We start from the raw sequence: 12,901 nt of genomic DNA on the forward strand, positions 1-12,901 counted from the left end.
TAAAAAATCCACGTTGTAAGTCCGTTAAAAGACCTCAAAAAATTCTTTAAAAACCCACGTTGTAAGTCCTTTAAATGGCCTCAAAAATTCTTTAAAAAAAATCCACGTTTTAAGTCCTTTAAATGGCCTCAAAAAATTCTTTAAAAAATCCACGTTGTAAGTCCTTTAAATGGCCTCAAAAAATTTCTTTAAAAAATCCACGTTTTAAGTCCTTTAAATGGCTTCAAAAAATTCTTTAAATATCCACGTTTTAAGTCCTTTAATGGCCTCAATAAATTCTTTAAAAAATCCCCGTTGTAAGTCCTTTAAATGGCCTCAAAAATTCTTTAAAAAATCCACGTTGTAAGTCCTTTAAATGGCCTCAAAAAATTCTTTAAAGAATCCATGTTGCAGGGCCTCAAACATTTTAAAAAAAAATCCACGTTGTAAGTCCTTTGAATGGCCTCAAAAAATTCTTTATAAAATCAACTTTTTAGGTCCTTTGAATGGCCTCAAAAACTTCTTTAAAAAATCTATGTTGTTAGTCCTTTAAATGGCCTCATAAAATTCTTTAGAAAATCCAAATTTTAAGTCCTTTAAATGGCCTCAAAAAATTCTTTAAAAAATCCACGTTTTGAGTCCTTTAAATGGCCTCAAAAAAATCTTTAAAAAATCCACGTTGTAAGTCCTTTAAATGGCCTCAAATAATTCTATAAAAAATCCACGTTGCAGGTCCTCTAAAAATTCAACAAAAATTCCACATTGTAAGTCCTTTAAATGGCCTCAAAAATTCTTTAAAAAATTCACGTTGGAGGTCCTTTAAATGGTCTCAAAAATTCTTTAAAAAATTCACGTTGGAGGTCCTTTAAATGCCTTCAAAAAATTCTTAAAAAAAATCCTCGTTGTAAGTACTTTAAATGGCCTCAAAAAATTCTTTAAAAAATCTACGTTGTAGGCCCTCTAAAAATTCTTTAAAAAATCCACTTCGTAAGCCCTATTAAAATTCTTAAAAAAATCCACGTTGTAGATCCTCTAAAAATTCTTGAAAAAATTCATGTAATCTTTAAAAATTCTTAAAAAATCGACGTTATAAGTTCTCTAAAAAATTAAAAAAAAAATCACGTTGTAGATCCTCTGAACATTTTTTATAAAAATTTAAAACAATCCTCTAAATAAAAATCCTATAAATCCACTTTTTAAGTTCTTTAAATAGAAATTATTTTAGAAATCCCCGTTATAACTCCTTTAAACAGCCTCCAAAAATTGTAAGCCTTCTAATTAAAAGAAAGCATGTTGTAAGTCCTCTATTTTTTTTTTTAAATCCACGTTTTAGGGCCTCTAAAAATTAAAAAAAAAAAAAATCTACGTTGTAGAAACTCTTAAAAATTTTAAGAATAATCCTAGTTGTACGCTCTCTAAAATTTAAAAAAAAATCACTTTTTGAGTCCTTTGAATAGACTTCAAAAATTCTTTAAAAAAATCAACGTTGTAATATACTCATTTTTTAGTTGCACATTCTGAGGCCTGTAAAGAGGCTCAGAAATACTTAAAGGTATGTGTCGTATGCCCTTTAAATACCCTTTAAAATACCTTAAAATGTCCACCTTGTACGGCCCTATTAAAGCTTAAAATAATTGAAATAATATTTTCTAGAATTCTCTTATTTTCAAAATTCTATGAAAATATTTTCGGAAATTTACTGGAAATTTTTTGATAACAAAAATTATTGGAAATCCAACGTTTGAGGGGCTCAAAGGCTATGGAAAACCAATTGAAAAAATCATAATTTGGAATTAAAATTAGTTTATTAAAAATAGTATTTTAAAAATGCTCATTTAAGTATTGTCAATTTCATGAATAAAAAATTTCACAAAATCTCGTCATGTGGACATATAAGTCCATGATTTTCCTAATCCCTATTTCCGAGTTTTGAAGTCTTTGAAAAAAAAAATTCGCAAAAATCCACATTTTAGGATTGAAAAGTCAATAAATATCTCAAAAATTCCCTTAATATTCCATAGTAGTTTGCACTGTACTGCGTATACGTTACGCCAACACGTATACGCTCCCAGAGTTTAAAAATAAATTTCGATTATTTGTTGGGAGTCTATCCCCTTTCCATTGTGCAATGGTTTCTCCATGGCAATATTTTCACTTTTCCAATGAAAAAAAAAAAAAAAAAAAAAAAAAAAAAAAACGAAAATAGAAATTGCCTTTTTTTGTGTGAGCGAGGAAAAAATGGCAATACACCGCAACATTTTTTTGGGAACTGCTGAGGCAATATTCTGTTACGGCACAAATATTTGATATATAAAAATTGCTATGAAATACGATTTGCTGTTGTTGCTGATGTTGTTGTCGGTGTATGCGTAACTGAGCATAGCCGAGCATTGAAATGGACCCCCCAATATCGTAGGTACGTGTAAGGTCGATGTGTACACAACAAGAACCAGGAAGAGGAACATGATTTCCAACGTTTGTCGATAAAGAGCAAACACAGGAGTTCAAGCCACCACACACACACACACACACACACACACACAAACGCACCTACACTCCGCATAGCATCATCCATAGCCCGGGCCAAGCAAGGAAATTTCTATTACATGTTCAGCAAACAAACAAACGGCCAAAGCCAACAAACGCCAGAGAGTGTAAAACGTAAAAAAACGAGGAGAGAAGAAACAAACGAGAAGCTGGGTTTGTTTATGACGGCTAGAAATACAAACAAAATATGGAGTAATATTGGCAGGAAGGCAACCCAGGCAAGCCAGGCAGCCAGAGAACCATTTGGAGCAACTAGCAAGCATTGCAGGACCCACGATGTAAATTTGAGGTCTAAACATAGTTCATGTTTAGACTCAAAAGGAGAGGAGAGTTTGGGGAAGGGGGGGCGAGGGTGGCAGTGTTGTTAGTTCTTGTTAATAGCTGCAGTTCTGTTGCTGATATTGGCATTGCTTTGTGTGTTGATATTGAAAGTTGTTGTTTCTGTTGCTGCCGTATTTATTCAAGTGTATTGGTAGTTGGATGTTAGTAATGGTGGTGCTGCTGGTAGTGTCGAGAGAGAGAGAGAGAGAGAGGGAGGGGGGCAAATATTGCTGTTATGTAGCAGTTACATGATCGCATACAGACAATATACGATTTCCGTTTTCCTGTTTATGGTTATTGGTGAGTAAGTGAATGTGTGTGTGTGTGTGTGTGTGAGTTTAACTTTCACACACACACAGAGAAACATGGAAGGCCACGAGAATACCCTACCCTACACAAAAATCCAAATATCCTGCCGATTTTTTCCACATAACGTTCCACTTGACCAAGGTTATGTTATAAATATCGTACCACGTTAGTAGATGTGTATTTGTGTGTGTGTGTGACTTTATGTTACAAAAATCACCCAAAGTTATTTGCTTAAAAAAAAAAACAAAACACACATCCTGAACTTTTACAACAAGGAAAATAAAATACCAACAACTCTTGTCAAAATATTTGTTTAAACTGTTAAAAAATTATTGTTGAGATTCGATTTTTCTCCTCTCTGAGTGTGTGTGTGTGTGCTAGTGTTGGTGATTGGTTCTTTTTTTGGCAATCAATAGCTTGCTAATACAATTTTTAGTGTTATTTTTGGCTAACGTTTTTTAGAAGAGAGATAACCTTTTTTGCCAGATTGAAATTTTCAACACGTTTAGGGTAAAGATACTCAATAAAATAAACTAAAGGAGGTCATTAGAAGCTCGTTACAGTCACCAGTATCAACAAAAAATAATGTTAAGGAAATCAATAATATATTTTATTAGGGTATCTAAGGTAAAAAATAGATGTAAGGGTTTTGGAGAAACCTAAAAAAAAAAATTATTAATTCTCTTTAAAATAGATTTAAGGAGGCCAATGAAGGCTTAAAAAAAATGATGCATATCCTTTAAATTCCTTAAAAATAAAAAATCACCTCCAAAATTGTTTTTTATTGCCTACATTTCAAAAGAAACTGGAGGTCTCCTAAAAATTAAAAATAATTGTTTTATGAAGGCTTTAAGTAATTTTTAGAAATTCTTTAAAAAATCCACATTATTCGTCTTCAAATTGTCTTTAAAACTTCCTTAAAAAAGATTTTGAAGAAGACTTCGGAAATTGAAAAAAAATCTCCGTTATGGTGGAGTTAGGTTCCCTCCATTTTTTTTTTTTTTTTGTGAAAATTTCACGCCGTGGGAACTTTGAGGAACCCTGGGGCCTTTGAAAGTCCAAAAATATGTTATTTTTTTAAAAAAAAAATAGTAATCCATATTTCAGATATCTGAGGGACTTCCAAAAAGGGCTTCCGATAAATCTTAAAAAATCATATTCTATAATAATTAATAAGAATCCAAGAGCCGCAAAAAACTGTTTAAAAAATCAACGGTTTAGAGGCCAAATCCAAAAAAAAAAAAAAAACTATGACAATATGAGTGGCTTTCGAAAATTAGTAAAAATAAGTCGTCGTTTCGAGGCATCTAAGGCAAAATAAAACCAAAAATCGTTCAAAAAATGCTCTTTCTGAGCATGTAAGGGCCTTCCAAGAACTTATTAAAAATCTACGTTCTGGGGCTCCTACAAGTTTTAAAAAATTTAAAAATTAAAAAATCAACTGCGAAACGCGTCGCATAGTGGTGAGTGTGTGATAGTGTCTATCTGGCTTTCCTTTTCACTGCAAATTTCAGATCATTAAGTTCGTCTCGAAAGAGAAAAACAAACACATAAATCATAAAACATATGATCTTCGCCTTAACAAGGCAAAACCCTAAAAAATCACTTTTTTTGGGAATTTATGAATTTTTCAAACATTCTACAAGTATCCACTTTTGTAGACTCCCTTTAGGTCTCAAAGAGACTTCCAGAAAATCTAAAAAAACTACGTTCCAAGGCTTTTAACGACATTCATAAAAATTTAAAAAAAAAAAATCCAAGATCTAGGCTTTTAAAGCACTTTTCCAAAAATTCTTAAACATTTCAAGTTCAGGTTCCTTTAATAGCGTTCCCAAATTTCTGTTAAAAAAACAAAGATTCTTTAAAATTCCATCTACAAACTTCAGAAAAATTCGATCTAGAGCCTTGAAGGGTTTCCAGAAATTAAAAAAAAAAATAGAGTTTCAAGACTTCTCATAGGCATCTACGAATTTATTATATTATTCCTAAAAATTCTGTAAAAATCCGGAATGCAAGGTTTCATAGGGACATTGGAAAATTATTTTAAAAAATCTACGATCCTTGGCCTTTAAGGATCTTCGAAAAATACTGTAAAAACACATTTTGGTTCGTCGAAAGGGACATTGGAAAATTATTCAACAAAAAAAAAAATCTACGATCCTTGGCCTTTAAGGATCTTCGAAAAATACTGTAAAAACACATTTTGGTTCGTCGAAAGACCTATCAAAGATTCTTAAAAAATCTATCTCCGAACCTCCGAAAAATTCTTTCTAAGGCTAAAAAAATTAAGTCTTTTTATAAGGCCAATTATTAACGATATACATTCTTGGGCTATCTATTATAAGGACTCAAAACAATTATTTAAAAAATCCACATTCCAAGGCGTTTAAGGGATATTAAAAAAATCTTTTAAAAAATGTCCAATCCAAGGCTCTTCCAAAAGTTCTGAAAAAAAAAAAATTAAAAACTAGGCCATGTAATACTTTTCTCAGTTTTTTTACAGGTTCTTTAAATTTCCATCTACAAACCTCCGAAAATTCATTCTAGGGTATTTCAAAATTCTTCAAGTATTATTTTTTTTGAGCTTCTAAGGATCTCTCAAAAATTCTTTAAAGGAATTGACATTTCCAGGCTCCTTATGGAAATTCATTATTAATGACATACATTCTTGGGCTAGTTTTTAGAGAGCTTGAAAAAATTACCAAGAGGCTTCCGAAAAAATCTTAAACACCACATTCCAAAGCCGTTTAAGGACATTTAGAAGTCTACAAAAAAAATCTTTAAAAATGCACCTTTACGGCCCTCTAAGAGTCTTCTAATAATTTTGTATAAAAAACACATTTTGATGCCCAAAGGTCCTTCGTCTCCGAAAAGTATATTTTTGGGTCTTTAAAGAGCTTCCGAAATTCTTTATGGACAACCACGTATTTATTAATGATATATATATTCTTGGACTGACTATTATAGAGATTCCAAAAATTATCTAAGGCGCTTCCAAAAATTCTCAAAAAAATTATGATCCAGGGTCTACGGGCATTAAGAAATCTACCAATCTAAAAATCCATCTTCAAGATCTCCAAAAATTTTGTAAAATAACTCGTTCGAATGATTTTTTTATTTATTTAATTTTTTTTTTACTCCATCTTCGAACCTTAAAAAAATCATTCTGGGCCTTAAATAGGCTTTCAAAATTCTTTAAATAATGCTGAGATTTTTGCAGATTCTTCAAACTAATTCTTTACAATCAAAGTTTCAAGGCTTATTATGGATAACAAATTTGTTCTTGGTAAATATTCTGGTAATATTAAAGAGCTTCAATAAAATGATCTAAAGTACTTCCAAAATTGAAAAATTCTTTAAAAAACAACGTTCCAAGACCTCTTAGGGACATTGAAAATTCTTTTAAAAATCCACATTCCATAACTTCCTAGGGATTTTCGAAAATTCTTTATAAAATCCACGTTCCAAGACCTCTCAGGGACATTGAAAAATTCTTTTAAAAATCCACGTTCCTCTTAGGGACATTGAAAAATTCTTTTAAAAATCCACGTTCCAAGACCTCTCAGGGACATTGAAAAATTCTTTTAAAAATCCACGTTCCAATACCCCTCAGGGACATTGAAAAATTCTTTTAAAAATCCACGTTCCAATACCTCTCAGGGACATTGAAAAATTCTTTTAAAAATCCACGTTCCTCTTAGGGACATTGAAAAATTCTTTTAAAAATCCACGTTCCAAGACCTCTCAGGGACATTGATAAATTCTTTTAAAAATCCACGTTCCATAATCTCTTAGGGACATTGAAAAATTCTTTTAAAAATCCACGTCCCAAGACCTCTCAGGGACATTGAAAAATTCTTTAAAAAATCCACGTTCCAAGACCTCTAAGGGACATTCAAAAATTTATTTAAAAAATCCACGTTCCAAGACCTCGAAGGAGCATTGAAAAATTCTTTTAAAAATCCACGTTCCATAATCTCTTAGGGACATTGAAAAATTCTTTAAAAAAATCCACGTTCCAAGACCTCTAAGGGGCATTGAAAAATTCTTTAAAAAATCCACGTTCCATGACCTCTAAGGGGCATTGAAAAATTCTTTAAAAAATCCACGTTCCATGACCTCTAAGGGGCATTGAAAAATTCTTTAAAAAATCCACGTTCCATGACTTCCAAGGGGGATTGAAAAATTCTTTAAAAAATCCACGTTCCATGACCTCTTAGGGGCATTGAAAAATTCTTTAAAGAATTAACGTTCCATAACATCCTAGGGATTTTCGAAAATTCTTTATAAAATTGACGTTCCAAGACCTCTAAGTGACATTCAAAAATTCTTTAAAAAATCCACGTTCCAAGACCTCTTAGGGACATTCAAAAATTTATTTAAAATCACCACGATATACTGCCTGTAATCCTCTTTCAAAAAATGCTTTAAAATCCACAATAAAGAGCCCTTAAGGGCTTCCAAAAACTATTCACCTTATACCTCAAAGGACCTTTTAAAAATTATATGAATATAAATTTAGTAGCCTGAGGTCTTAAAAGGGTTACCCTTTAGTGATCTTCCAAAAATTCCTCTAACAATCCAAGTTTCAAAACTTATTTTAAATGATTTAAGATTCAGGGTATCTAAGAATCTTCATCGAATTCTTCAAATTTCCACCTTCTTCCGAAAATCCTGTAACAAACACATTTTTACATTTGTACACATTTTTAAAATTTTATTTTAAAAATCCATCCGAAAAAAAAACTTTCTAGACCCTTCAAAAGGCTTCCAAAAATTATTCAAAAAATCTGGGGCCTTTAAGGACTTTTCAAAAAATCCCATAAAAAAATCCAAGCTGCAAGACTTCTCATGGACATCCATGAATATGTTTAAGATTCACACTCCAAACCTAAAATGGGGCCTTAAAACCATTTAAGCAGCTTCTAAAATTTCCTCAAAAATCCACGCTTTACAGCCTCAATAGGACTTCCGAAAATTCTTGAAGAAATCTCATTTCTAGGAGTTTTAAGGAACATGTTTTAAAATTCTTTAATAATCCACCGTTGAGAGACTCTTCAGGGCTTTGAGAGATCGTTTGAAATATCCAATTTCTAGGTAAAGGCTCTGGGTAAAGGCTCCAAAAAAGTCCAGTTTGTAATTTTTAAAAAAGTCTGAACTTTTCTTTAGAAAAAAAAACGCAGTCCAAGTTTTTGGAAAACTCTTGAGAAAATACTTTTTTTTTGCTGAGCCCACTTTTTTGGAAGGCCTATGAAAAATACTTTTTTTTGCTGAGCCCATGTTTTTGGAAGGCCTTTGAAAGTAATTTTACTGAACCCACGTTTTGGATAAACTTTGATAAATCTCGTTAAAAAAGTCCTGGTTTGTAGAACATCCTTGGAAAAAGATTTAAAACAATCAAACTTTGTTGATGATCCTTAAAAAAAATATTTTAAAACGAAAATATTTTAAAGAATAAAAAAGGCCTTAAAAAGTTGTTAAAAAATGTCCTATAAAAGAAGTCAGGAAAATTAAATAAATCTTGTTATTTGCGGTCAATTAATTTTTTTTTATCCTTGAAACTGATTTAAAAAAAAACACTTTTGTGTATGAGAATATGGGTATATTTAATAAATTTAAATAATAATAAATAAATGTATTTATTATATAAAACCTCATATATGCAAATCTCTGTGTGTTTTGTTGCCAACTAATTATAATTTTTTTTCTCCTTCAATTTCTTTACAGCTTGAACTGCTCTTGGCAAAAGAACAATGAAATCACCTGCTTATAAACATAACATCAACAAGAAAAAAATAACAAAGAATATAAGTTGGTTTACTCAACAATTGCTTTGCTTTTGGGCTATGAAATAAAGAAAACAAAATAGAAAAAAAGAAGAAAAAGAAAAAAAAAACCAAAACCAAGCAACCATAACATGCCATGGTGTGTGGGGTGTTTTATAAATCATACTTTGTTTTCTGCTTTCCGCTACAACTCTATCCTTTCAACGGCAACAGCAACAGCAACAACACACAGAACATTAACAACAATAAAAGCTAAAATAACAAATACAACAGCAACAACAACAACATCGCCAGCAATTCATTTCAATAAAGCCATAGAAAACCAAATGAGGTTAAAACAAAGCTAACAATGCAACAATGCCAAACAATTGTTAAATAAATATATGTGCATATATTTGTGTGTTGTGACGTGCAGTATATGTGTGTATTTGTATATGTGAATAGTGAAAATAGAAAAACAAAACAAGAGCAGCAACAGCAACATTGACTGCAATACAAATGCAAATAATGTTTGTAACAGAACACAAAAAAAAAACAACAACTGAAAAAAAGGAACGACAGCAACGCTGTTTAAACCCAACAATCAAAACCCCCTTGGCAATGTAAATTAAACGGAAAACAGAAAAAAAAAACACGCACACACAAAAAAAACAGCAACGACAACAACACCAATAACAATAACAACAACAACAAACAACCCATGCTCTTGTATAATTTAGTTAATAATCATAACAACAATAACAAGGACATACACCAAACTGGGTTCACATTAGAACTGCATAGAACTTTTTTTTTCTCAAAGAGAGAAAGAGAGCGAGAGAGAGAGTGCAAAAAAACTTCCTCTACTAAAACATAATTACCGAAACTAAAAAAAAAAAACACAAACATACACCCATAGCTAGTTTATGTATATTTAACATATAAGCATGTGTATATGTGTGAGTGAGTCCGTTAAGGTATGCTGAACAGCAAAACTACCAACACGAAAGAAAAAAAACACAGGAACAACAACGACATTTCTACAACTGCATATAACCTCATCATAACTCTCATTATAACTCTCAGCAAACGGTGAAGCAAAAGGCCACACACGGACACACACCCATTTAGCCCCACCACAACAAAGAGAGAGAGAGAGAGGGAGCGAGAATCATTATTGCCTTGTTGTGTTATGCCCTCAGGGGATGGGCTCTGTGTGCTCAGTGTATAACGGAGCAAAAACAAGACACACAGCAACAACTAAAAAACCAGCAAAGAGTAACTGCAATATTGCCTAGGGCGATCACTCTGAGTGGAGAGCAGTTAAAAAAAAAAGTAGAGAACAAGAGTGAGTGGGTGTATAGTAGAGAGAGAGAACAAATCACCCACATTGTGTTAGGTCATTGATGTGGTCTTGTCAAAAAAAGAAAAAAACCTCCTTTAAACTCAACAAAATAAACCCTCTTCAACTCTCTCTGTTCTTAAAGGGAGTCTTCTTTTTCCCAGAAACAACGACTTCTGTTGTTGTCTAACAACTTTGCTGCCAGGCAAACAACTCAACATCAAAGCCTCAACAAAGCAAAGCCTCAACTATGGATATATTAAATCTAAACCCCCTAACATCGTCAACAACATCCTTACGTTTGTTTTCTTCATGGTCAGCATTAGCGGCGACCAGGACAACATCCTCCCATTCAACAACAACAACAGCAGCAGCAACAACAACACCAACAACGTCCATATCCTCAACCATCTCCAGCATATTCTGCTGGCTGTTAATCGTGCTGATATGCTGTACATCACAAACAAATTCGACACGTGCCCGGGTGACACCCACCGTCATGACACGTAACATTGAGGAGGAAAATGGTAAGCCGAAAATTGTTGTAGTTTTCCCATGCCGCACATTCTCTAATTTTCTCTAGGATTATTATTATATAATTATAAAATAATGCAAAAAAAAAAAACAGAACTAAGGAAAAAGCAGAGGTAGAGTGTGTGTTATAAACACATACATGCATACATTTACATATGTACGGAAATATATGTGTGTCTATTCAACATTTAAAAAATTTACATATTTTTAACAAGTTTTATTTATTTTGTATTAATATTATATTTAATTAGTAATAATATAATATATAATTATTCTCAAAAGGATTGAGGCAAATTAAAAATAGGTGGAGAATTATGAAATTTTTTTTATTTTTTTTTTTGGAAATTTTGACAGTCTCCGGCAAGTGTGATTCTGCTTTAGATAAAATGCCAATGTCGATCCAGGGTAGTGTGCTTTTCTACACGAGACATTATTTTATCTATGGAAAAATGTCCAATGTCTTCCCGAACTGCATTTTTCTAAAAAGTGAAAATTCTCAGGACTTAACTTTTCTATGGAAAAATATTTCCAAAGAATTCGCATTTAGATGTGATCCTTCTAATAACCCTTATTAAAATTCCATAATCATGTAATCCTTGTCTAGAACTTCAAATCAAATTTATATAAATATTTTGGATGTCCATAAAAACTTTGTGACTCCTAGTCATCTTTGACCTTTCAGTTCTCCGTCCAGTTTTTATCTAATCTGTGGATATTACAACGTCTATAAAGGCAATATGGACTGCCTACAAACACTTTTTGGTACATAAAGGCTTGAATCACTTCCATTACCACAAAACGAGAGAGTAACTCGAATTTGAGAGGAACTTGAATTTGAGAGTAACTCGAATTTGAGAGTAACTCATTTTAGGGCTTATCCGATTTTGATTTGGTCTCCTATTCTTTTATAAAGCCAGCCTTGGAATTTAATCTCCATCCAATTCAAAGTATTCATGATTTCCACAATAGTTACAAAGCCGATCTCAGAGAATCTTTCGACCATATTTTTTCTAAAAAATTGTCTCCTAAAGTCTGCCTGATATCCCATTCTTCTATAAAGCCAGCTTAATAAATAGCTTAATCTTAGAGAGCGATTTTAGCCTCCAACTCCTCAAACTAATATCCCACAGCTTTTGTTCGACATTTGATTGTCCGTAAAGCCTGCATGGCCTCAAAGACGTCCTGAGCCCCGACACATCTTTAGAGTATATCCTTGCTCCACTTCTTATATATCTAATCTCTAGTTCCTCTTTGTAGCCTTTAGCTGCACTTAGAGAATCCTTCGGCAATAGCTAATTTTAATTAAATATTTGCCCTCTATTTGGTCTATAAATCCTCGATAAGGCCTACGTGGTCTTCAACAGGTAAATGAGGAATTTCTAGCCTTCGATTCACGTTTAAAGGTTATCTGGCCTCAATTTAGTAAATAACGACTCCCTTGATTGCCACCTGTCAATAAGATTTATCGGACCTCCATGCCGTCTAAATGGGCTCTCTGATGTCAGATTCTTTTAAATAGCATAAATTACCAACAGTTTATCTCTAAGGATGTACAGAATCATAAGATCCTCAGAATATGGGCCCTTTTGGTCTGCAGATCGCCTGTAAATACAAACGGGTTTCCCGGAAGCTTATAAGGGTTATCCAAGCTCCATGTCGTTTAAAAGGACTGTTCTACTGCAAAAGTCGCCTGTAGCACCAGCTACAAAGAAAATAGAGGCCTTTTGCCTCCACCTTCTGAAAAAACGAATTTAAGATCCCTATCCCACAAAGCCCATCCGCAGCCCCAGCTATCCTCTAAAAGGCCTCTGGACCTTATCTCCTCAAAATTGAAGCAAACCTGCATTACAACCCTTTAATGGACCCATTAGCCTCTAAATCCTGAAAGTAAAATATTAGATCTCAGTTTGGACCGCATATCGAGTATAGGGACCACCTGACATTCGGCGAATAGAAATAGAACTCCTTGGCTCCCATTTGTCACTAAAGTCCGATCCGATTTCCACTTCGTACAATGGTACTCCCCGACATTCAGTCTTCCATACTCTGTCCCTTAAAGCGTCTTAAAATAATCTGCAGTCTAAGATTAAGCTCCTGCACCTCC

At 32.9% G+C, this 12,901-nt stretch overlaps 1 protein-coding gene across 4 annotated transcripts in view; it reads left to right on the forward strand.

Moving 5' to 3' along the window:
- Positions 1-12,901, forward strand: part of LOC101891049 (hemicentin-1) — a 364,516-nt gene that overhangs the window by 57,113 nt on the left and 294,502 nt on the right. For all 4 annotated transcript variants that reach the window (XM_020035593.2, XM_020035595.2, XM_020035594.2 and 1 more), the window contains exon 2: positions 8,884-10,790. In XM_020035593.2, coding sequence (XP_019891152.1) covers positions 10,514-10,790 — 277 coding nt within the window. In that variant the 5' untranslated portion in view covers positions 8,884-10,513. The remainder of the gene's footprint in view (positions 1-8,883; positions 10,791-12,901) is intronic.

Source organism: Musca domestica, unplaced genomic scaffold (genome assembly GCF_030504385.1).
Source record: "Musca domestica strain aabys unplaced genomic scaffold, Musca_domestica.polishedcontigs.V.1.1 37, whole genome shotgun sequence".
NCBI classification, from domain to species: Eukaryota; Metazoa; Arthropoda; class Insecta; order Diptera; family Muscidae; genus Musca; species Musca domestica.